The sequence below is a fragment of the Ochotona curzoniae genome, unplaced genomic scaffold (assembly GCF_017591425.1).
Source record: "Ochotona curzoniae isolate NIBS_2020 unplaced genomic scaffold, NIBS_Ocur_1.0 contig_4792, whole genome shotgun sequence".
Classification (NCBI taxonomy): domain Eukaryota; kingdom Metazoa; phylum Chordata; class Mammalia; order Lagomorpha; family Ochotonidae; genus Ochotona; species Ochotona curzoniae.
In genome coordinates this window covers 13,117,838-13,143,672 of record NW_024466389.1, presented here as the reverse complement: position 1 = coordinate 13,143,672, position 25,835 = coordinate 13,117,838, and the positions used below count along the sequence as shown (strand labels likewise).

Sequence of the window (25,835 nt, the reverse complement as noted above, 5' to 3'; positions counted from 1 at the left end):
TTCCTGAAGCCCCAGATGCTCTCCCACCGCTGCTGACCGCCCTCTCCTTTCTCCTCTAATCACTGCATTAAGGCTGCTCAGGACCAGGGGCTCAGTCAAGTTGCCTGGGTTCAGACCCCAGACTCCACCACTGAGGGCATGAGCTTGCCCAAAGCCTTTCTTTTCCTCAGTTTCTGAAGATTTAAAATAAGGTGAAGTGACACGTGTTTGGCACAGAGGTCAAAATACCCCTTTGGGACAGGCAGCTGTATCCCAAATTGGAGTGCCTGGGATCAAATCCTAGCTCCACTTCCCGTTCCAGCTGGGAGTGCTTGACTCAAGTGCTTGAATCCTCACCACCCATTTGGGAGAACTGGATGGAGATGCTGGCTCCTGACCTTAGCCTGGCTGAGCCCCAGCTATTGAGGGCATATGAGGAGTGAACTGGTAGATAGGAAATTCTCTCTCTCTGTCTCAAAAAAGGGAAACGAAGCAAATAAAATTTTAAAAATCTATGATCAGTGCCATTACATGTATTGTGTTTTTAAGAATTAAATGGGGCGGGCCTGGTGCAATAGCGTAGCGGTTAAGGTCCTTGCCTTGCACATGCTGGGATCCAATATGCTCGCCGGTTCTAATCTTGGTGGTCCTGCTTCCCATCCAGCTCCCTGCTTGTGGCCTGGAAAAGCAGTTGAGGATGGCCCAGGGCCTTGGGGCCCTGCATCCATGTGGGAGAACTGGAGGAGCTCCTGGCTCCTGGCTTCAGCTCAGCTCCCACTGTTGCGGTCACTTGGGAAGTGAACCATTGGACGGAAAATCTTCCTCTCTGTCTCACCTCCTGTCTGTATATCTGCCTTTCCAATAAAAATAAATAAATGTTAAAAAAAAAATAATTAAATGGGGCATAGCACAGTAGCCTAGTGGCAAAAGTCCTCGCCTTGCATGTGCTGGGCTCCCCTATGGGCACTAGTTTGTGACCCAGTTCCCTTCCAGCTCCCTGCTTGTGGCCTGGGAAAGCAGCCGAGGACAGCCCAAAGCCTTGAGATCCTGCACCTGCGTGGGAGACCCAGAGGAAGGCTCCTGGCTTCAGATTGGCTCAGTTCTGACCGATGTAGCCACTTGGGGAGTGAACCAACAGATGGATGGAAGAAATCTTATCAGTTTCTCCTTCTCTCTGTAAATCTGACTTTCCAATAAAAACAAATAAATCTTAAAAAAAAAGAATAAAAGAATCAAATGATAGATGCATGAAAAAGCACTTAGCATCTAGTATTTGCCACACAGTCACCACTTGCTGTGTGTTGGGTGATACTGTGATTGCCCTGGTATTGCAGCACTGTGCACTGTCTCTCTCCTGTTCAGACAATTCAAGGCCTGAGAGCGAGGACTTGATCCATGATGTATTCCTGGCACAGACAGTCAGTGTGTAATAAATATTTGTTGAATGAGGCAGATGTTTGGCCTAGTGATTAAGATGCTGGTTAAGGGGCCCTCAGCACATATGGCATGCCTGGGTTGGGCCTGGCTGTGCTCATGCCCCTCCGGCTTCCTGCTATTGTGGACAGAGGCAGCAGTGATGGCCTAGCCAGTTGGATCCCTGCCCCCAATGTGGGGGAGCAGCCCCAGCCCAGGGCTGTTGTGGGCCGCTGGAGAGTGAGCCACTGGATAGGGGCTCTCTCTTTATCTCTGCCTCTCTAATTAATAAAGAAGTAAAGGCTAAACAAAACAAGAATTTTGAATGAACAAATAACTGCACAAACAAGCAAGTGCTAACACGTCTGGCTCTGAGATGCGGCAGGTGGCTAGCTGGATGGTGGGTAGATGTAGGAAGACAAAGCTGGCCCGGAGTCTTGCTCAGGTTCTGCCGGCCCCTGTGTGCCCAGAAGCCAGTGGGAAAGGCTATGTCCCAGTCTGACCAGTTCTGGGAGGGGTCTGTGCCCTGCTAGGCAGGAGTTCTCCCTAAGGATGGAGGTGGCTCACTGCCCTGCCACTGTGACCAGAGCAGTACTTATGGCTGTGTGATGCTGTTTCCCAGCTTAAGCTCCAGCTGCCAGCCTGGGGCTTTCATGTATGTGGATCCCCCCTCCAACACCCCCAAGGCAGCCCAGCCTGCCTTGTCTTCATCACCCTGTTCACAGTGCTGCGCTCCTCAGCCCCTCGCACCTCTCCCGTGCCTTCCTTCTGTCCTAGAATTTTGAGGTAACCACTTAGTTTTCCTACAAGTCTCCTCCAGGCCCCTGGTTCTCTGGGCACACCTGAGAACGCTGGCCGTGTGCTCAGTCCAGAGACTCAGGGAGGTAGCTCAGGAGGCAGCTCACAGAGGCCACATTTGCAGGTGGCTCTGCAGCTGGCAAGAGCCAAGAGTTGGGGGGTTCAGAATTGGGTCACAGGGTTTGTTCCTTCTACCCTCGTTTGTTCATTCATTCAATTGCTCATTATTAATTGCTCTCTGGCAGTGTTGTGCTGGCTGCTCTGTCCTGGGCCCCAGCAGCAGTTAGCATAGCTGTGTAGATGGCAGATGTACCAGTGCCAGCCAGAACTTTCTGTGCTGATATTTTTCTGGGGCCCCGAGCCTGTGAAGTGTGACTAGCACAAGCAAGGCATTGGATTCTTAAGTTTGTAAAAGTTTTTGTTTAGTTAAGTCATGGTGGGGGGGGGCGGGGGTAGGGGTGAGAGAGCCAAACAGTGAAATCTAACATATGTTGGTTTACTTTTCAAATGACAACATTAGTCAGGGCTGGGCCAGGCCAGATTCAGGAGCTGGGAACTCAACTAGGTCTCCCCGAAGGTTTTCAGGGACCCAACCATTGGAGCCATCACCTGCTGCCTTCCAGGCTCATTGGATCAGAAGTGGAGGAGCTGGGGCTTGAACCACACACTCAGTGCAGGAGCACAAAGCCTCCCTTCAGACGTATCCTATGTTTTGTTGTCTTTCACAGTTACCAGTGTGATGGACTGGCAGGCATCTCCACAGCCAGGGCGGTCAGTTTCTGCTTTCCTTGAAAGTAGAGTCCCTCTCTTCCATCTTTAGTTTTCTACCTTTAGAAGAAAAGATTTATTTATTGTTTTTATTGGAAAGGCAGAGTTATACAGAGAAGAGACAGAGAGATCTTCCTTCTGCTGGTTCACTCCACAAATGGCTGCAATGGTTAGAGCTGAGCCGATCTGAAGCCAGAAGCCAGGAGCCTCTTCCCTATGTGGGTGCAGAAAACTTGAGCTATCCTCTACTGGTTTCCCAGGCCATGAGCAGGGAGCTGCACTTGAAGTGGAGCAGCCCGGACATGAACAGGCGCCCATTTAGAATGTCGATGCCACAAGCCAACACATAGTGTGCTACGCCACGGTGCTTGCTTGTTTTTCTACTTTTCTAACCCTATTCTACATGGAGCAGAATGTACAATTCAGAAGCTAATGGCAACCACAGTGGCATCAAGATGGAAGACAGCTCCAGAACATTCTCACCTCCTAGAACATTCCCTTATGCCCTTTCCAGTAAACCCGGTGCTCAGAGTCAGCTGCTGTTCTGATGTGTGTCAAATAGATGAGCTTGACTTGCCTGGAAGCTTTGCATCAATCAGTTCCTCACATCTGACTGAGACAGAGTGCAAGAATTCTGTCTCCCTCCTCCATGTTACCAGAAACGGCACTGGCATGACGAGGAGTGGCTGCCTCTTGGAGGAAGAGCCCAGAGCTGGAGAGGCCATAGTGGCCAGGAAACTTACTGCCCATCCCCAGGGCGCACTCACTCCCCAGCTGCTGCCTAGGGGCCCAGCACTACTGGGACTTTTACAGATGTTGGCTTGCGTGTAAAATCTCCCAGATGAGGTAGTTCAAGAATCACAGCTCTTTCAGCAAGTCATTCACATCTGTTTGGTCAGCCGGGGGGCTCTGCCCGGGGCCCATCAGGCTGGCCGTGGTGACGACAGCTGCTGCTGGTGTTGCTTCAGACCCTGTTCTAAGTGTTTTCTGCTATTCAGCCCACTAATCCCCCTAATGATTTATTAATAAATCCGTTTTATAGCCGAGTAAGCTGAACTCCAGATAGGGATTATGTGGCTTGCCCAGGGTTACAGAATGGGAACCTGGCGGAACAGGGATTTGAACCCTGACTGCCCTGGTTTCCAACCACTAGGTGGACTCCCCTGAGAGAGGGTGGGAGGGGAGGCTGCCTGGGGTGCCTGTTGTCACAGGCTGGGATGTATGGGGGGAAGGTGCTGCTGTGCTTGCCACTCTGGGCACTGCCTCCTTGAACAAGGGACGAGAAGCACTTCAGCCCATTGTCTGCCAGCTGCTGAGCTAGGCTGGCATGCCCTAAGAGCTCAGTTTGTTTTGGCCATAATGGTTGATTTTTCCCAATTCCATTTTTGAGATGGGTGCTTTTCCCATCACACATTTCACAAGGGAGAAAGATAAGTACAGAAAGGCAGGGGTTGCTCAGGGCACACAGCCAGGTTGTTTTGGACAGATTAAAAGAGTAATGTCTGTAGAGGAATTTGCACTGGCCTGGCGCACATCAGAAGGCTCAGGTGTGGGGCAGGAGCCAGAGGAGGAATGAAATGGCAGGACTGATCAAAGGTGACTTCCTGGAAGCGGAAACATGGAATGGCCCTGGAGTTCAGCTTCTCTGGCTGCTGGCTTCCTGAAGCCAGGGTAGTTTTCTGAGTCCTAATGCCAGCTGCATCTCCCTGCTCTAAGGATGCCACCATCTGCCAGACTAAGCAACCAGGGCCAGTTCCAGGACCTTGACACACCCACCTTTCAGTATCCCCCACACCAGGGAGCCCTGCAGACATGGCTCCGGATCCTGTTGTGGAGGGGCAGCCTGGTCTTGGTGGCCATAGCACCTCTTTGAGCTTCAGTTTCGTCCTGTGTCGGAGGTGGGCAGTGCTGCCTCCCATGCAGGGTTGTAGTGAGGTCCTGGCTTGCTTACAGCAGCTGCCCAGTGGAAATGTGGTACAGGACCTGCAGGAAATGGTTGTGGAGTTGAATTGACCCTTTAGGAACAGAGGATGGGCATGCACTCATGGTTCACCACCCACATGGCCCTCACTGGGTAAGGAGGAGGAGGAGGCCCTATGGAGCGGGTTAACCAGTCCTCCTTATTGAGCCCTGTGTGCATTAAGCACCCTGCTAAACCTTTGGGTTGCTGCTTCACCAGGAGGACCCAGGCCCAGAGCTCGCCCCAGGCACCTAGCTAATAGGGCAGCAGAGACTCAGACCCACATGTCCCAGCCCAGAGCCTGAGCTTGCTTTCAAGGAGAGATAATCGCCTTGCATGTGCCTGGATCCCAAATGGATACCAGTTCGTGTCCTGGCTGCTCCACTTCCCATCCAGCTCCTTGCCTGTGGCCTGGGGAAGCAGTAGAGAATGGCCCAAAGCCTTGGGACCCTGCAGCTGAGTGGGAGACCTGGAAGAATTTTCTGACTCCTGGCTTTGCATCAGCTCATCTTTGGCTGTTGTGGCCTCTTGGGGAGTGAAGCATCCAATGAAAGATTTTTTTCTCTGTCTCTCCTTCTCTCTGTAAATCTGCCTTTCAAATAAAAATAAATAAAGCTTTTATTTTAAAAATAATTTTAAATTTATTTTTTTAAATATTTTTTAAGATTTATTTTATTTTTATTGCAAAGGCAGATATACAGAGAGGAGGAGAGACAGAGAGGAAGATCTTCTGTCCACTGATTCCATTGATTCACTCCTCAAGCCTCCGCAACAGTCGGAGCTGCATCAATCCAGAGCCAGGAGCCCAGAGCCTCTTTCGGGTCTCCCACGCAGGTGCAGGATGGCTTTGGGCCATCCTCAGCTGTTTCCCAGGCTACAGTGAACTGGATGGGAAGCAAGGCTGCTGGGATTAGAACCACTGCCCATATGGAATCCGGCCATGTGAAAAGCGAGGACTTTAAAGCCACTAGGCTACTGTGCTGGACCCTAAAGTTTTTGTTTTTGTTTTTAAGGAGAGATGATGATAAGAGGTCAGCAGCCTGGGCTGCGATGTGGGGCTGCAGAGGTGCCCAGGTGGTGAGGCCCAGCAAGCAGGGCTGTGGCTGTGCCTCGCCTGCACTGCCACCATAGCCGCCTGCATGTCTGCACCTGCCATCTCAGAGCCTGGAGCACTGGGTCTAGAGAGATGCAGCTGAGTGTTTGTTGGTCAAATTCCATTCCTAGAACCCCTGAAGGAGAGCCACGTTCAAGGTCAAGAGCTAAGATCACAGAGTAAGTGGCAGTTCCACTTTTATCTGTTGTCTTGAGATTGCCATGTTGCAGTTTATTTATTTAAGATTTATTTATTTTGAAAGGGTTAGAGAGAGACACAGAGAGACGGGAGGTCTTCCATCCACTGGTTTACTCCCCACATGATCACAGAGGCCAGGGCTGAGCAAGACCAAGCTAGGAGTGTCTTCTGGGACTCCCAGGTGGCTGCAGAGGGCCATCTCTGCTGCTTTCCCAGGTGCATTAGCAGCAAACTGGATTCAAAGTGTAGCAGCCAGGACAGGAACCAGTGTCCATATGGGAGGGATGCTGGCTTCACAGGTGGCAGCTTCACGTGCTACACAGCAATGCCAGCCCATCCACCTGGTAATACAAATACAAATTATACCTGTTTCTACAAGCCACTTCCTGCTGCAGTCTAATCACCAGCAGCTCATCAGCCTCATCATCAGCATCCCTAAATGACCATAGGTTAACGCTCTCCTCGGTTCCTGCCATGAGATCAACAAATTGTTTGGGCACTGGCACCCAGCCAGGCATCCTGCTGGGCTCACTAGGCACTTGAGGGCTGCTGGAGCTCCAGGGTGTGGAGACCCATGCAGCAACCCCTCTGCTCCTTCCGCCTCCAGAGTGAGGGCCAGTGGCAGCTTTGGTCAGCCCTGAACTGGTCAGCCCTGACTGGGCAGGGAGGGAACTTGGCCTGCAAGGGTGCAAGTGGCTCAGGTGGGGGGAAGGAGACTGTGGTCACCATGGAATGGCCACAAGCTCTGGGGACAGAAAGAAGCACTTGAGTTCAAATCCAGGCTTTGCTGTTGACCACATGTGTGACTACACGAGTTACTAACCCTCCCAGTTATTTTGCGCCGTGCAAAGCAGGAAGACAACCGCCAGTCTTCTCCCAATGCTTTGTCCCTGTTTTCTCTGGCCATTCTCAGTACTGGCCATTTTAGCACCCCCAACCACAAACACTGACCTCCCTGCCTGACACTTCTCTGCTCGGCCCTGGGCAGAAAGCTTTCTGTGTGTTACTTAGTTCTATTTGTAGAAAACCTATGAAATTGGTGCCACGTCATCCCTCTTAGATGGATGAGACCAAGGAACAGAAGGGTCAGTGACTCAGCCCAAGGTCACATGGTTGCATTTGGCCTCCAGTCACTCTTAAAGGATGAGATGCTAGAGCCATACTTCTGGGGCACACAGACTCCAGGCCACAGTGAAGTCCCCAGAAGGCTGCCTGGAGGAAATGGTGGCCAGAGGAAAAAGGCAGAGGGCATTGTGAAGGCCAGAAGCAGAAAGTACAGGATTAGGGGCCAGCAGCAGGCTAAACCTGTGCCTGTAGGACTGGCATTTCGTATAGTTCAAATTCCAGTTTGAATCCTGGATGCTCCAATTCCCATCTTATGCAATGGGAAAGCAGTGGAGGATGGCTCAAGTCTTTGGGCTCCTGCATCTACTTGGGAGACCCAGAAAAAGATCGTGGCTCCTAGCTTTTGATGGGCTCAGTTTTGGCCATTGCAGCCATTTGGGTAGTGAATCAGCAGATGCAAGACTTTTCTGCTTCTCCTTTTCTCTGTATCTTTACCTTTCCAATAAAAAAAATAAACAAATATTGGGCCTGGCATGGTGGTCTAGTGGCTAAAGTCCTTGCCTTGAATGTGCCAGGATCCCATATTGGCACTGGTTCTAATCCCGGCAGCCCCGCTTCCCATCCAGCTCCCTGCTTGTGGCCTGGGAAAGCAGTCAAGGATGGCCCAAAGCCTTGGGACCCTGCACCCGTGTGGGAGACCTGGAGGAGATTCCTGGCTCCTGGCTTTGGATCGGTGCAGCTCCAGCTGTTGCAGTCACTTGGGGAGTGAATCATTAGACGGAAGATCTTCCCCTCTGTCTCTCCTCCTCTCTGTATATCTGCCTTTCCAATAAAAATAAATAAATGTTTAAAAAAGAAAGATAAAAAAATAAACAAATCTTAAAAAATAAAGCAAGCAAGCACACAGGGTGTTTAGGGGAATTAACCAGTTATGTTTTGCTGCGGTTCAGTGTATGTAGGATGAGGCAGGGTGAGGAGCCATGAGTCAGGTCGTGGGGAGGCAAGGATGGAGGAGGTTGGAAGCAAAGCTGAGGCTGCTTAGTCCGCCTGGGGCCAGCTAGGAGGCAAGGGACCAGAAGGAGCTGCACTGGAGGTCGAGGGCCCAAGCAGTTGGCCATGGCAGGCGTCCTGGCGAGCAGACACCTGACGGAGGCTCTCAGGTGGGTGGTGACGGGTGGTGGGCTGGGAAGAGTGAGCAACTCCTGGGCTGCTGGGGGCTTTGGGATCGGCTGCTGCTCCATGGGCACTGAAGCAGCATGGTGCCGACACGGGATAAGACTCTCCCTCTGGGGCCCCAGGCAAGTGAGTCAGGGCCAGGACAAGTGGGTGTGTGTTCCCAGCTCCCTGCATGTGTGGACCAGATCCGTCTCCTGCTGCCAGCACTGGAGCCCAAGCCCAGCCCTGGGACTCAAGTCCAGCCCAGAGTGATTGACTCACTAGCTGGCTGGGCTGCTGCCTTTTCGGGAGGCAGTTAGCAGCCTTGATATTCTCATCCCCACCCTGGTGCTCTGTGCCCTTGGCCTTCTAGTCCCCAAGGCTTCCTTTTACCCTACCCTGCTCCTCTACGACTCCTGCCCACTCCCACCACCCACCATCCAACTGCTTGGTGGCACAAAGCCAGGGCCCCTTCTCCCGCTTTCACCCTTTCCCACTATTTATATCCCCCCCTGGTTCCCACATCTGAGGGGAGGTTGGCCTATAGAGCCAGATCCCTCTGGTAGACAGGGGGCACACGCGAAGGGAGAGCAGCCCTGAGAACGCCAGGAAGATCTGTGTTCAAATCCCAAGTCTGCTGCCTCAGTCTCTGTGTCTATGAAATGGGCATGTCAGGGTCTACTCTACAGGGTTATCCTAAGAGACAAAAAAAGCAGAGTACCTTGGGAACCAAGCAGTATAAGGGTCAATAATTGCACTTTGTGTGAGAATAATCAATTTTTTTTTTAAATGAGCATGTTTGTTTTAGCACAGCTTGAGTGGCAGGAGATTAGCACGTTGGATTTGTACATATTTACGGGTACAGGGTATACAGTAAAGGTCAAATCAGGGCAATTCGTATTACTGGCCCTTTCCTTAGAGACTCCATCCAGATCTCCTCTTCTGTGTTGAGCCCTGCAGTGCATTTTAAAGACCGAGTTACAGAGAAGGGGGAGTGAGAGAGAGACCTTCCCCCTGCTGATTCACTCCCCCAATGGCTGCAATGGCTGGTGCTGGGCCAGGTCAGACAAGAGCCTGGCATTCCGTCCAGGTCTCCCACATGAATGGGAGGGGCTAAAGTACATGGGCCATCTACTGTTGCTTTCCCAGGTGCATTCGCATGAGCTGGCTCGGAAGTAGAGCAGGCAGAACTTACACTGATGCTCATATGGGACAGCGGTGCTGCAGGCAGTGCGTGACCTGCTGTGTGACAGGCCCAGCATTTGCTTTTTGTCAGTGATGACAGGGGCTTAGGGTCTCTTGCCTTGGTTTCAGATTTCCTTACTGATCACCTACTGTGCTTTTTCCTTGGGACACTGTATCAGCCTAGACGCCTCTTGGTTACCAGCATTTCTCTGATGTTCTTACCTTCTGGTGATTTCCTTGGAATTTTGAGGAGCCCTAGTTAGGAACCACAGGAAGGGCCTTCCCTGGACATGTCTGTTTCTATTGATTAGCCTTGAGTAATGTGCTTTCGGGATGGGGACCACAGGTCGAATCCCATTGTCACTGCCTGATGTTGGAGGTCCAGTGTTGGGCACTGTGTGGACAGAGGGGTAATAAAATGACTGCTGCCCACCTGCCCAGGGATAAAGACCTGACTGTAACACAGCTAGTGTACTGGGATATGCCACAACATAGGCAGAAGAGAGGGTTTCGTGGAAGAAGAGGCAGGCTCCAGGTGGCAAGGAGTAGTAGTTGGGGCACTGGCCGAGTAGATGAACTATATCAGTCACAGACCTTTCGAGACTGGTCCCTCTTCGAGGCTGCCACCCAGAAGCACAAGGTCTGGCCAATGTCAAGGACAAGATACAGTGCTGTTGTGGAAGAGCACCTGCAGGGGTGGGACAAGGTCTGGGTGACAGTCACACACCTGAAGGACCATGTGCAGGATATACCTGGAGGGGTCAGTTTGGACCATTTGTGGTGTCCGGCTTTCAATATGCCTGTGATGGGCACTGGCCGAAGGCTGCAGAACCCTGTGTTCCATAAACCCTGTGTCCACAGGCTCTGCACTTGCCAATTCACCAACACAGATTGAAAATAGGACAAGTCATGTCTGTCTGGTCCACGTGCATGTCAAGTGCTCACACAGTACTGACGTCTGGTTAGGAGCTCTGAGTCACGTGTAGCTGATGTGGAGGATGGGCGCTGACGACATGCAGACACCACACCACTTTACAGATAGGACTTGAGCATCCAAGGCTCTTGGTGTCTACAGGGGGCCTTGGAACCACTCCTGCAGGAGGGCCCAGGGACCACTGAGATGGCTAACACTGATGAACACCTCAGAGCTTTGTGCCCACGGCTGGTCTAAGCTGTCACAGGGACTCAGTGATATTTCCTGGCAGTCTGAGAGGGAGGTGGTGTGGTTACCAACCCCATGTATGGATGAGACAGCTGAGCTGTACAGCGACACACTCACACAGCTGGGAAGTAGCCCAGTGGAGATCTAAAGGTTTGAATCCAGAGCTGTCACCTGCCACAGTCCCTCATTCGTATATAGGGTTGTAGCTGTCAAATGGCAGGAGCACATGGATGACATGTAGGAGCTTAGCAGATCTGACCAGTCACCTCAGACCATAGCGATGGTCCCTGACCACAACAGCAGCATCATTAATGAAGAAGACTTGGAAATCAGATAAGGAGACAGCTTGGCAGGGATGGCCACTGGGTCTTAGGTCTCAGAATTTCACTTCAGGGCTGCCCTTTCCCACCCCTGACCTGCCCCCAAGGTATCCTGAAGCTCCCCTGCCTTGGTCAACCCAGGAGCCATCTGGTTGATGCAATTGGCAGGTGACCAGGCTGCGAGGCTTTGTCCTCAGGAGGACATGAGCGTGTGTGAGGCTGCTCACCCTTTGATGTGCACAGGATGGGATTTCCAGAGCTGGGAAACATCCCACCCTCATCTGGCTTTCATTTTCTCTATGCAGCTGTGGCTCTGGGGGCGAAGACAGGAAGTCCACAGAGCTCTGTGAGTTGAGTCCCCTCGCCGTTCTCGGTCACAGCCAAGTTCTTCCTCCGTGGCTGTGCACAGCCAGCTGAGTCCGAGATACCCCCAGAGCAGTGACTGTGCTTCCCTATGCTCAGGGATGTGGCTCCCACATCCACAAAGGAGGAGAGGATGGAGAATGCATACCCCCTGCACACCCAGCACCTCAGCCTGCTGGGGCATCTGGGCCACAGGAGGACCCCACCTGCAGCAGCAACCCCACCTTGCACAAGGAATGTGAGCCCAGGAGTTCAGGCCCCAGGTTTGAGACTTCCTTGCAGGGTGGCTTGGGGCCCCATGCTGCAGTCTGTGTGGGTGGAACAGTTGTCTGATGGTTGGCTCGCTCCCCAACCAGGGGGCAAGTCCTGCCCCTCCTTGGTGGCTCCTAGGTGTCTCATTTGTAAGGTGAAGGGGAGGATTCTCACCTTGCCAGGAGTGAGGGATTGTAGGGTTAGCAGACATCCTATCACGTGGCACATAGCAGGTGTTCCATCAGTGCAGCTCCTTCCTGCTCCCCTTGTCCCTGAAAAGTGGAGGCGATGCTTGCTGTGCCAGCCAGGCAACTTCTCTCTGACAGGAGCTATTTGGGAAGAAGGAGGTTTATTTCAGCTCACAGGTTTGGAACTGACAGTCCCCATTATTAGTCTGGTGTCAGATAAGGGCAGAGAGTGGGATCGCGTTGGGCGTCCCTGGAAGCAGAGGTGGGGAGCACAGGCATGCGGTCTGTGATTCCATCGCAGGCGCCACCCCAACAACCTAATCCAATCTAAGCGCTTCCCAAGCCTCATCCTTCAGACACCCTAATCAGATTAAACCCCCATCCTTCATCCGCTCACACCAGGCTCTGGGGATCAAGTGAGGGACGCCCAATTCATTAACTAAGTCATCACATCTGCTGAAGCAGGCTGCAGGTGGGTGTGGGACTGCATCCAGAGAGGGAAAGAGGGATCAGAGGGCTCAGAGGGCTCAGAGGGCTCCGGGCAGGCATGGAGACAGGGCTGCCCTGCCGCTGGACAGTCACTCACGGTCCAAGTCTTTTCCACGTCCAAGGCAGGTCCAGGCTGAGGTTCAGGTTCGCTGCAGGTGTTTCAGGGAGGGGTCTTTTGTGTACTGAAAAGTAATCGGTGCTCCATCTTGGCTTCTATTTGGGAAGTCTGTGAGCTTCCTGCATTAGCCGCCCAGAGTGGAGCTGCAAAGGGGATGTGCCTCTGCAGGGACACAGAGCAGGGGACCCTGGCTGGGGTCTAGAGAGGGTGGGAGTCACTGTCAGCACACGTGCCAGGTGGTTTCCCTCAGTCACAGTATTGTTTTCTGTAAAGGGGCCAGGAATTGGACTTGCTGCTTCTGAGAGAAGGATAAAAGGCAGAGTAAGGTGATGGGGTTTAGAGGAATTGGAAAATGCGCCTCATGCCCCATCCAGGGACCTGGGGAACTGAGCTCTTCTAAGGGTCATCTCCTCTGGTGACTGACACCTGTCACTTAGCAGAAAGTGCCCAGCTGTCATCCTTCCATCTACAGCAATGCAGCCACCCAGCAGTCCGTTCAGTCTCCAGGGCGGGAACTTCCTCCACCCTTGAGGAAAAAGTTTCAAACATTCTAATTCTTTCCAGGCACTCCACTTCCCCCAGGGCCTGTACCCTGACAGATCCGTTTCCTGTATCCTTAGATATCAGGAAGTTGATGCAGTTTCAAGGCACTTCCCCTCCACTTGTCTCAACACTCATTCCCACGCTGTACCCGCCAGGCAAGTGGGTAGTTTGTGATAGGTAGGCCAGACAAGGACCTAACCCTGATAAAGCTGACGACTCTTAGGAGGTAGTCAAAGAAAAGCAACAAACACTTTTGACTGCGGTAAATACTGTAAGAAAAAAAAGGTGCCATCATAGGGAATTGGGGGCAGCATGGGGTGGTTGGGACACTCAAAAAGGTGACTTACAAAACCTGAGGCAGGAGCTGGCCACGTGGGAGGAGGAGAGGTGAGGAAAGAATGTTCCAGACAGTACTGCAGCTACAAAGATCTTGCAGGAAACTTAAGGAGTTGGGGCCTCTGTGCTAGAGCTGAGGGGTAGCCCAAGCTGACGGCTGGGTAGGGGTCACAGTGCAGGGCTTGGTGCTCTAGAGGGTGACAGCATGAGTGGCAAGGTCCTGCCCTCCTTGCTAAAGGCTGGCTCTAGCTGCTACCAAGTGGGCAGTGAGATGGCAGGAGTGGAAACCAGCAGTCGATGACCTTGACCGGTCATCTCACCTTTCTGAGCCTGTGTATTCACACATGTGGGCACACACATGGGACTGGGAGAATCAGAGTCCAATTGGAAATACACAGAAATGCATTTGGCAAACTGAGACCCCCATATCTTCTCAGGAGCAGAGAGTCCTTTGGGACTGGCGGGGTAAGAACTTTCTGGGGTTCTTGGGTGGGAGGGAGGGTGCTGGGGCTGAGTCCCTCTCTGAGCACCCCTCATCCTACAGTCCAAGAGGGCACTTGCTTGAGGCAGTGGTGGGGGAGGGTCCCCTTCCCTGCTGCCTTACCCCAGAGTCCTGCGGGAAAACCACCTGTTGGGGTTGGGGCAGGCACCAGGGTACCTTCAGCCACACACACACACACACACCCCTTCACTAAAGGAAAGGGCATTTCCTTTATCCCTTCCACTGCCACCAACCCACCCCAGGCTTCACAGCACTTAAGGGCTCCCCATTTTCTTGATTGGGGCCAAATTTGAGGCTCCTGCCTCACACTGGACTCTCAGTACCTGCCATGGGATACCCCATTATTGAACGGGAAACTTAAGGAGGTGGCTGCCCTGAGGCCCCTGCCTGCCTACTTGCCGGCCAGGAACTTAAATTCAGAAATCCCTCTTCCGACATCTGGGGAAGGACGGGTCCCCATCTACCCCTGGCCCTGAGGGTGTGGGGTGGGATCCCCTGGGTGCCGCTTGGCCCTGGCGTCGCGACAAGGTTGCAGCACGCGGGGTGTGTGGTCGCCTATGGCCAGACGCGGCCTGGGTGGGCGGGGCAGGGCGGAGGATCGAGGGGCGGGACCCCTGCCCGCCCCGGGCCGGTCCGGGGGCCGGTCTCGGTGCCCCGGCCGGCCGGGGCGGGGCGCGGCAGCGGTGCCCGGGGCTGCTTCCCCATTCGGGCGTGAGAGCCATGGAGGCGCTGAGGGAGTCCGTGCTGCACTTGGCCTTGCAGATGTCGACCTACAAGAGGGCTACGCTGGACGAGGAGGACCTGGTGGACTCGCTCTCCGAGGGTGAGGTGTACCCCAACGGCTTGCAGGTAAGCGCCCAGACCCCACCGCACGCAGCGGACTTCCCTTCCCAGCCGCGGTGGCCGGCCGGGCATGCGCACTGGCGCCGCCCCGCCCCCCACGCTGTCGGCCCCGGGGGAGGGGGCTGCTGCTGCTGCCAAGGGTTGGGGCCCGTCCTCTCTCCAGCAGCCGCCCCTCACCTGCCAGCGCTTCCCCAGCTCCTCCCGCCACCTGCTTCTGATCCAGTTCCTCTGTGGAAGAGGGAGCCCAGGACTTGCCCAGGGTCTCTCAGCACTTTATCCCTGCAAGGCCTGAAAGCGCCCCTGTTGTAGCCTGGGAGAGTGGCCCTGTGTGGCCAGCTTTACCCCTACTTCTTCCCTACGCTGCAACATTTGCATTTCCAGGAGTGGACTGTCCATCCTTTCCCCCTGCCCTCTGAAAGCCTGCCCAGGAACCCCAGTTCCTCCCCTCGCCAGCCGCTGCCCCTGTGGGAATCTGATGAACTCACTCTGAGCAAGGCTGCCTGTGCCTGCCTCAACCCTCATTGGGATTGGTGCCAGGCAGGTGGGTGGGAAGGATCTGGAAATGCCGGGAACCCCCGCAGCGGCCTGGGATGCTGCTCCTGGGAACCCAGTGCAGAGCAAGGTCAGGGAGTCTCAGCCCAGGACAGCATGAGCCAGGTAAACCAAGCAAGATGTTAGGTTGGACCCTTAGACTGGTACCCCTGGAGCCCCCTTCCCCAAGCGAGAGAAAAAGCCCAGGGCAGAAGTGATCTGACCCTGGTGTCAACCTGCTGGGATTCAGGTCTCACTTAGCCTTAGAACCAGCCTGGAAGTGGGTCAGGAATTCCTTTTCTCACCTCTAGACAATGACACCATGGCAGTGAGAGGGAAGACAGCTTCCGGTAGGACACGGGGCTTATGATCTGACAGGGCCAGAGCAGCCCAGGTTGTACACACCTCTTCCCTGCGAGCTCCCCCTTGAAGAGGTGAAATCCAGCAGGAAATGACGTTTCGGTAGCAGGCACTTTCCACAGATGTAAACAATCTAATTGGCAACCCTCATGGTCTCATCTTCCACAGAAGGTTCTAAATATACCTTCGACACAAAACATTTAGGATTTCTGGCTTGGCACAATAGCCTAATGGCTGGAGTCCTCGCCTTGCACACACCAGGATCCCATATGGGTGCCAGTTCTAATCCCGGCAGCCCCGCTTCCCATCCAGCTCCCTGCTTGTGGCCTGGGAAAGCAGTCAAGGATGGCCCAAAGCCTTGGGACCCTGCACTCACGTGGGAGACCCAGAACAAGCTCCTGGCTTCAGATGGTCTCAACTCCAGCCATTGCAGCCACTTGGGGAGTGAATCATCAGACAGAAGATCTTCCTCTCTGTCTCTCCTCCTCTCTATATCTGACTTTTAAATAACAATAAATAAATTTTTTAAAAAATTAGGATTTCCACGAAGCCACATGTTGTGTTGGGACCCTGATAGCTGGCCCTGGTGGAATAGCCTTTTCAAGGGCCCAGTCTCTGGAGCCAGGGGCCCATCTGTGAAATGGAAGAGCCTCAGATGCCATGCATCGCTGGCCCTATTAGGTTATTGTTGTCTTAATGAGCTGCTGTGTGGTAAGGCCTGGAGGGACCCTGTTACACACGGCCAGGCAGAGGGAAAGCCAGAGGCTTGGGACATTCCAGTGGTCACATTGCTGCTGTGGGTTGGAGTTGGCTGTGGGCATCCCTCCACCAAGCTGCCCAGCTTCCCTGGGGGAAGAGGCAGAGGTTGGCTAGAGGTAGTTCTGTGGATACCCGGCTTGGCTTCCTGGGCCTCCCTGGCGTCGCCAAAGAAAACATGAACTCGCCCATGCTGGCTTTTCCAGGAATCCAGCGCCCACCCGCCTCAGTTTACAAGACCTAGTTTTCTATAAATTGAATGTTTTCAATCACTGGAAAGTTGTTGTTGTTGTTTCAATAAAAGCTTTATGTGCCGATTTTCAAGGAAAAAAAACTAGGGATGTATAAAGAATAAATTAAAAAGGAAGCAGTAATTCCACCGCTTTAACAGCTTCTAGCTCTTCAGTCTTGTTTTTACAAGAACTGTTTTAGGTTTTTAAAATAAGATCTGTTTATTTGAAAGGCAAAGTCACAGAGAGATTGGGGAAGACAGAGAAATCTTCCATCTGCTGATTTACTTCCCAAATGGCTGCCACAAGGCTGGGCCAGATGTAAGCGAGGAGTCAGGGACTTCTCCCAGGTGTCTCCTATGGGTGCAGGGGTCCAAGTACTTGGACCATCTTCTGCTGCATTTCCAGAAGCATTAGCAGGGAGCTTGATTGGAAGTGAAGTAGCTAGGACTTCAAATGGGCACCAATATGAGATGCCTGCATCCTAGACAGTGCTTTTTACCTGTAATACCATGGTGGCCAGCCCCAGGACAATATATTTTATTTTGAAATATGGTTAATCTGACTTCACAGATACCATGTTACATAATACAGTTTTTATTTTATTATTTTTTAAAGATTTTTTCATTTTTACGTGAAGGTCAGCCTTGGGGGGAGAGATGTCTTGTATCTGTGGCTCATTCCTGCAGGGACCAGAGCTGGGCCAGGCTGAAGCCAGGAGCTTCTTCTGGGTCTCTCACATGATTGAACAGGGATTCAAGTTCTTGAGGCATCACCTGCTGCCTGCCGTGGTGTGCATTCAGAGGAAGCTAGACAGGAGGCACAGCCAGACTTGAACCCGAACTCCGGCGTGAGATGTGGGAATCCAAAGTGGGTCTTGCCCACTATACCAGATACCCACCCCAGTGCACAAACATCTTAGTGATGTCTTCAATGCATGCAGATTAAGCTTTCCCTCAGGAACCTCTGCCTTCCTGCCCCATTTCAGAGGCTTGCAAGGAAATAGCCCAGGTTACACCTGCACCCTAACCTGGGGAACAGGGAGCCCCAGCTGTCTGCCAGAACCCTTCCAACTTACCCCTTTTAAAAATTTTAGTATAGAAAGGAAACCTGAAATTTAAGAAAATATACATATTTATTTATTTACTTGTTTGAAAGAGAGAGTAACAGAGAGAGAGAAACAGGGATTTTCCATGTTCTGATTCACTCCTCAAATTTCCTGGCCAAGAACTCCATGCAGGCCTCCAGTGTGGGTGGCAGGGCCCAAGCACCTGAGAGCTGAGATATTAGTAGTGGTTTTCTCATTTCCCCCCCCCCCCCCCCATAATGCGCAGTCTTTGGAGACTGACCCCAGCACAAGTTGCACTCAGTAATTCATTGAGATGTCTTGGAATAGACATCTTGGAACAACCTAGTGGTTGAAAATGCCCACACCCCATGTGGGAGTGCCTTCTGCCAGTGCAGCCTCTGGGGGGCAGCAGGGAAGGCTCAGATCCTTGGGTTTCTGCCCTCCACGTGGGAGGCCTGGATTGAGTTCCCAGCTCTCAGCTTCACCCCGGTGAGCCAGTGGGTGGGAGCTGTATTTGTCTCCCAAATAATTATATCCAAAATTTTAAATAAAGAATCTGTAAAAGTCTTCTGTGCTTCCCAAGAGATGTTGGCAACTCCACTCAGCTATTGGAGCCTCAGACTCTTGGCCCTGCGGTTCTAGAATCTGAGATGGGCTCGTGTGGTAGCCAAGCAGACTGCAGCCCAGGGGCTGCCCAGCCACATCTGACCTTTGCCCTGGGACCCAGGTAGAAACCTCTACCTCCTATCTCTAGGCATTGATGTCTGTTAAGATGTGTGACATCCCCTCTGTGTCAGTAGGTAATACTTGAATCTGTTACCTGGAACCTGCAGAAAGTCAGGTGTGGAGCACAGAACAGGTGGCATTTGAGGCCCCTGGCAGAGGATACCAGAGTTCTGCTCTGGGCTGACCCCCGTGGTCTGCCCTGAAAGTTTATTTCATGTGAAGAAGCTTCACCAAACTGTGACACCTCAGAGAGGCAGGAGCCTCACTGGACTGGGCAGGGCTGTCACGGTCCACCTGCTCCAGTAGATTCCCTGCCAGCCCACAGCACGGCTGGCCTTCTCATCAGGCCCTTGGCCAGATGACTCCTGTTGGCTGCTCCGTGCAGTGCTGGCTGCTGTGGAGCTGGCAAGGGCTCAGCAGACAGAACCTCCTATCCCAGTCGCACCTCTGAAAACCCAGGTCTTACCCGCCCAGCGCTGCTGACTAAAATCCTGGGCCCAGATGGCAGTACCCCATCTTCACCTGCAGAACTTGTTCTTGCTCTAAGCCTGGGTGAGCCGGGCACTCACTTCTGTAACTGAATATTTATCCCTGATTAGGGCTTTGTTTCCTTAGCTGTGGAAACCCTGGGAACTCATGAGTTTGAGAATTCAACTCTGTCCTCTCCCTTCCTCCATCCCCTCTTTCCTCCCTTTCTCTCTCCTGCTTGCCCTCTCTCTAACTCCCTCTTTCTCTGTTCTCTGTGGTGGGCACCCATGGCTCTGTGTCTGACATTCTCTACCTAGATGGGACGTTGAGCGCACCATGAGCCAGGCTGCTGCAGTACCTCTCAGCTCCATCTTGCAAACATCAGCTCCGCTGCTTGGCTGATGGACTGGGCTGCTTTCCCTCCAGCATTCTGCAAAGTGGCTTCCGCTGACTGACATGGCCTCACTTCCAGAAGGGAAGTGAGAAGCCATTCCTGTCTCGCCTTGCTGTGACCTCATCTCATGGGATCTTCTCTAGCTCCTCAAGAAGGAGGGAGAGCAGGTGTGATGACGCAGAGAAGAGCCTGGGCTGAGACCAGGCCATTGGCAGCATGGCAGGGCACTGACTGGCAGCCCTGGACTGGCCGTCCTCTCCGGGAGGTGCCTCCTGGGCCTGGCCCAGAGCTTCCAGGTGACACCTCCTGCCCCAGGTGACACCTCTGGATCCCTTCTTGGAAACATGGTTTGTCCAGAAACCACAAGGCCCTCAGCCTGTCAAGCAGAAAACGTGATGGAAGTTAAAAATCCCTTTTCCAAATTCTGTTTGCCTCTCTGGCCTGGAAGTATGCATTTTAAATTTAATTTTGGCTGAGTTCTAATTTAATTTTGCAGTGAGCACCATCTGGTTAGATTCAGTACTTTGCTTGACACTGGAAAATGAGGCTCAGCTCAACTTAGCCCTCCTCAGGATGGGGGTGGGAGCAGCCAGCCGCCGTGGCAAAAGGCAGCTAGGCCTGGAGAGAGGCATTGTCCCAGCTCTTCCCACTCTGGCCCCTGCCACCCTGAACCTCCACTCCTCTGTGTCCTTAGAGTGAATCCTTGGTCTCACACTTAGGAGTGCTATGAGTGTAGGTGCTGGCAAGAATGCCAGTCTTTAACTGCCATTGCCTGATACCTCCCAGCCTCTGGGGTACCTCCATCTTCTCTCTCTTTACCTCCCCAGACATGTTTGCTTCTTGCTCCTGCTGTCTCCTTATTCCCTACAACCTGTCCTTGCTCTATCCAAATAAAGCGAGGTGTTCCTGCTCCCCAGTGCCAGTCAGGGGTTCTCTGTTAAAATCTATGGAAAGCACAAGCTCATGAGCACACTTCCATTCACTGGTTTACTCTGCAGATAGCCACAGTGGCTTGGACTGTTCGGGCCAAAGCCAGCAGCCGGAACCCAATCCGGATCTTTCAGAAGCCCAGCTACTTGAGCCCTCACCTCTGTCTCTTGGGGTCTTGGTAAGAAGCTGGAGTCAGGAGCCAAAGCTGGGATTCTGAGGTCGCCACTGTGTGGCAGAGCAGGTTAAGATGCTGCCTGTGATGCCGGCAGCCCACAAGAGCACCAGCTTGTGTCATGGATATTCTGTTTCCCATCCAGATCCCTGCTAGTGGCCTGGGAAAGCAGAAGGAGCAGAAGTTCTTGAGCTCCTGCCAGTTGAGTCGAAGACCCAGATGAAGCTCCTGTCTCCTGGCTTTGTCCTGGCCCAGCAGCCATCTGGTCAGCGAGCCAGTGAATGAAAGATCTCTCTGCTTCTCTGTGTGACTCTTGACTTTCAAGTAAATAAATAAATAAAACTTAAGAGAAATCTGGAAGTCCAGCCTGGATACTACAGAATGGGATGTGAGCATCTTAACCACTAGGCCAAACATCCTCTTCAGGTGTACCCCTTTAATATTTATTGATTGGGGCTGTCACTGTGGCATAGCATGCTGAGCCTCAGCCTGAGGTGCCAGTGTCCCATCTGGGTGCCTGCCAGTTGCACTTATGATCCAGCTCCCTGCTGGTGGCTTCAGAAAGCAGCAAACATGGCCCAGGTCCTTGGGCTCCTGCGTCCAGGTGGAGACATGGAGAAAGTTTCTGGCTCCCAGCTGTGGCTGTTGCAGCCATTTGGAGAGTGAACCTGCGTTTTGAGCTCTCTCTCTGTATCTCTGCTTTTCAAATAAAAAGGTAGAAATAAATTTAGTGTGTATTTCAGAGATAGAGAAAGAAAGACACAGAGAGATCTTTCATATACTGCTTCACTCCCCCAGTATGGCCACAGCAGCCAGGGTTGAGCCAAGCTACAGCCAGGAGCTGGCACTCACTCGAGGTCCCCCACAATGGGTGGCAGGGACTAAGTACCTCAGCCGTTACCTGCTACCTTCCAGGGTGCACATCCGCAGGAGGTGCAGCCTGGATTTGAACTTGGGCCCTCCAGTTTGGGGTGTGGGCATTCCAAGTGACTTCTTAACCACTGGTACCCACCCACACCCAAGACCCCTCTTCAACAGAGGTCCTGCTGCCCTCTTGATTCCTGCAGTTGAGCTGTGACCGTGGGGTGCTTGGTTGGCCTCAAGGAGGAGGAAGGCTGGGACAAGTCCAGGGACAGAATCATAGCCAGGCAGGGTGCATGTGTGTCGTGTCTCCAGGTGAGCCACTTCAGGTCCTGGGGTCCCTGTGTGCCTGAGGCAAGTGGTGTGAGAATAATTGCCATGCCATCTTAGAAAGCACAGTGTGAAACCCCCGGTGCACCTGTTAGCAGTATGCAGGATGGCTGTTTCTGCACCCATCCTTCTAACCTGAAGTTTCAGCCAGTCAGAGTACGTAGCCAGAGCCCTCACTTCTCACATGAAACAAGGCTTCCTCCAGAAGGCTGTGTCCTTCTTGTGACCTGACCCTGTGCAGCTTTGGGGCCTGGTTTCCTGCACTTCCTTGGAAGTGTCACCAAGCCTTGGGGTCCTTTTTACATTTTTCAAACACATTTTCCTCCCCAAAGTCTTCATGTTCTACTTTCTCTGGTGCAGCAATTCCCAGAAAGTATACAGCAATGGCCACACCTCATGATGCCCTTCCTTAAGGTGACCCATGATGGACGCCCCCTGTGCCCATGTGGGACTTGCTTGGGGCTCTGGCTGGCTCCCGTGGTAGCCACCCCTTGACCATTGGTGGTACGAACAGGTCACATCTGGGACTCCTCGTGTTCCCTAGTGGCTCCCCACTCCCCAGCAAGCTGGAATGACTTCCTTAGGACTCTGTCTGCCCCCATACCCACCCTTGCCAAGCCTTGTGCCCTCCACTGTGTCCTGCCCGAAGAGCAAGTCAAATCACACCTCTGCAGTCCTCGGGAGGAAATGCAAGTTTTCTTTTTAATTTCCCAGTACCTCTTAGGAACTAAGCCTTGGGCCTCTCACCCCCTCTTCGATCAGCTCTTGCTTGTTCTTAAGGTTCCAGCCCAGGCATTGCCCCCTCCAGGAAGCCTTCCCTGACTGAATCCCTGCACACCCCAGAGGGTTTGTTTATCTGCTTCCCTGCTGCACTGTGAACAACTCAAAGCAAAGGAGTCTCTCTTCCCTTGTGTGTGTTTTCCACCTAAGTTGGGGCAAAGTATGCAGCATCAGGGTCATTGGATCATACCTTCAGAGATCTTTCCCATCTTGTGGCCTTGCCCTTTGTAGGAAGCACCTCTTGGAGCAGAGGAGCTTCTGAGCTGGTCTTGGATGTGAGGGCCCGAGCTGGGGGTTCTGACTGCTTGTTGGCTAGCGTGTGCCTCCTCGAACCACCAGGGCCCTGACACACCCGCTATTTCCTCTCATTGTGCCTCCCTTCCTGTTGAGCTAGACTGAGGCTGGAGACATTTTTCCTCCCTTTGAGGATCTGCTGAATGGAGCTACCCCCTCCAGTCTCTGGCTCGCGAATGGGCTCTGGAGTCCCAGACTGGGGTCCAAACCCAGCATTCCCCATTTACTACATGTCAGAAGGGGAGAGTCTTACCACCAGGCCTCAGTTTCCTTATTTGCAAAGTGAAACAAGAAGGCAGCTCCCATGGGATGGTGAGGGTTTCTTGAGCAGGTGTCCCTCGCTTCTGGGCAGGGTGAGCTGTGCTATGACACCCTTGTCCCTGGCCCTGTGGGTGTGGGGCTGTCAGGAGAGCCCAGCTGGCTGCTCACTGCATGCCTTTGAGTCCAAACATCCTGTTCTTTTTTTGAACTCCTTACAGGAGAAACCGGGAAAAGCTTTAGTTTCTTTCCTCTTACCCATATCGGGTGACACAAAAACACAAGCCAGCCGGTTGGACTGCCCGCCTCCCCGATGGGTGGGAGTAAGTCTGGGCTGCTGAGCAGGGTGGTGGTTCCTTCCTTGAATTAGGACTGATTTTATGAGAACCGGACTACCCTGGAGGCCCGAGGGCAGTCCTGATGCCTCCCCGGGGCCTGGGCCTACAACGGAGCCCCTTCCTCCTGGGAAGGTTGCGCCCCGAGCTCACAGCCTCCCCACCCCTTCTGCCCCGTTCCCTGCAGGTGAACTTCCATGGCCCCCGGAGCAGCCTGCGGTGCTGGACTGCACGGACCCAGGTGGAGAAGCGGCTGGTGGTACTGGTGGCATTATTGGCGGCAGGACTGGTGGCGTGCCTAGCAGCGCTGGGTATCCAGTACCGGACAAGTAGGTACCTCCATGCTGTGAGCTTGATTTTGGCTGTGTCTGCCAGGGCTCCCCTGCCCTAGTTGGCACTAGTCTCCTGGATCAAGGGAAGAGTGAGGTCCAAAGGGCTTGGAGTGCTGAGACACTAAGATCTGGGTGACAGAGGGTCCCCATGGTATAAAGGTTTTGGAGTCACAGACAATTCCATATTTTGACCCAGCAGCTTAGCTGTGTGTGACTTTGGACAAGTCACTCAATTTCCCAGAGCCTGAGTCCATGGGAACACCATGCCCAATTCGGTGGTGGTGCTGAGGGTGCCTTGTAGCACCTCTTCTACCTTGACCTGTTCTTTGCAGTGCTGGGAGGTAGGCTGAATGGATGTTCAGGCTGATACCGGCTGCCATCCTGTTTCCGATAAAAGCAGCATGGCTTCAGTGTACCAGGCAGGTGTCTTTACAGGGGTGATCACATCTCTTTGTAGCAGCCCTGCAAAGTGTATCCCCTTTGGGCCCCCTTTTCTGCATCAGAAAACTGATACATGTAGATGGAGGAGCCAAGGTTACATGGCCAGTGGGACAGGGCGGGGGCAGCTGGGTTCCACGGGACTCTGCCTCACCTTGTAGTCTCCCCATAGCAGATCAGTGCCCCAGAAAACCTGTCCTTTCACAGTCCATAAGTCTGTGAAAGTGTACTCGGCAGTCTGGCCTTCTGTGTTGAAAGGGTCTACTTCAGGAGGGAGGGGTCTGACTGAGCAGTGAGCCTCACTGAGCGGCAGAGTCCAGGCCCTGGGGACCTGGAAAGGGCAGCTCCCCATTCAAGACAAAGTAGGGCATCTTGCCAGTGCTGGGTCTCACCGTTGCCTGGCAGTCTCGCTCACTGAGCAACCTCTGGAGTCCCACCCACTGACTTTGTCACGCAGCCTAGGGGAGGGAACCATGATGGGATCTGAAGGTCCAAATGGAGTTGAGCCTTTGCCACTGAGAAGTCACTGGCCTGTGAGGTTGGTTATGCCAGTCTGAGCTGGGCGGAGCTTCATGGTCTGAGTTATTGTAGTATCCCCCTGTGTTGGCATATAACCACTCACACATTCCAGGGACATTTAATGAGTGCTTCCTCTGCGTCAGGCCCTGGGCCAGGCATCTAGGTGGTGCTTACGAAATAATTGCTTCATTATTTAACTGACTGTTTAATGGTTTATTGATGTTTTACCAAACTTGCCTGGCCCAGCAGGTGCTTGATGGAGATTAAATTAATTAATCTTAACCATATGTTAAGCCTGGTGCCTGCTTGCCTGCCTGCCAGGGGGGTGCCCATAGGCAAATGGGGATTGAACAGTGGAAAGCACAGGGGAGTGGAACGGAGGACTGAGCCGGGAGCACCTTTCCCTGTGCGTGTGTCTGTGCGGGACTGTGTGTGCCTGCTTCCCCAGCGGTTCAGGAGCTGACCAGTCTTATTCTGTAACCACTCTCTTGCCTCCTGCTAACTCAGCTTCAGTTCAGATGATCTGATTGTGGCTGTTTAACCTGGCAGTGAAGATTTGGTTAAGGCCGCTGCATCTCCCAGCAGAGTGCCTGGGTGTGATGCCCGACTGCAGCACCATCTCCCCCGGTAAAGCAGACCCCGACAGTAGCAGTGGTGACTGAGTGATTGGGTTTTTGCCCCCCACATGAGAGACCTAGATTGAGTACTCAATTCCAAGATCTCTCTGTTTTTATATACAGTAACTCAATAATTTTTTTTTTGAAGTTTTGAAATGTATTTGAATGACAGAGGGGGAAGTACAGAGATCTTTTCTGTCTGCTGTTTCATTCCTCAGACACCCACAGCAGGTAGGGATAGGACCAGCTGAAGCCAGCAGCTCCGTGCAGGGCTTCCCAGCCGGCAGCAACATCACACGTAGTTGGGCCTTCCCAGGCTCTTCAGCAGGATGCTGGATCAGAAGCGGAGTTGCTGGGGCTCAGTCTAGCGTAATATGGAATGCAGGCCTCCTCGTACCACAACACCTGCCATGGTTTAGTGGTTTTATTGCAGCTGAATAATGATCCCAACGTAGAGTCACCTTGGTTTTTTTTTTAAGATTTATTTATTTTTATTGGAAAGGCAGATATACGGAGAGGAGGAGAGACAGAGAGGAAGATCTTCTATCCGATGATTCACTCCCCAAGTGACCACAATGGCCGGCGCTGTGCCGATCCAAAGCCAGGAGCCAGGAACTTCCTCCAGGTCTCCCATGTGGGTGCAGGATCTCAAGGCTTTGGGCTGTCCTTGACTGCTTTCCCAGGCCACAAGCAGGGAGCTAGATG

At 53.0% G+C, this 25,835-nt stretch overlaps 1 protein-coding gene across 3 annotated transcripts in view; it reads left to right on the top strand.

The window, feature by feature from the left end:
• Positions 1–25,835, top strand: part of ECE1 (endothelin converting enzyme 1) — a 98,580-nt gene that overhangs the window by 38,864 nt on the left and 33,881 nt on the right. The window contains exons 2-3 of one of the 3 annotated variants that reach the window (XM_040988039.1): positions 14,650–14,736; positions 23,412–23,553. In XM_040988039.1, the coding sequence (XP_040843973.1) occupies positions 14,650–14,736; positions 23,412–23,553 (229 nt within the window). Of the gene's footprint in view, positions 1–14,596; positions 14,737–23,411; positions 23,554–25,835 lie in introns of those variants that run through there. The other 2 variants (XM_040988038.1, XM_040988040.1) reach the window with 2 other exon arrangements.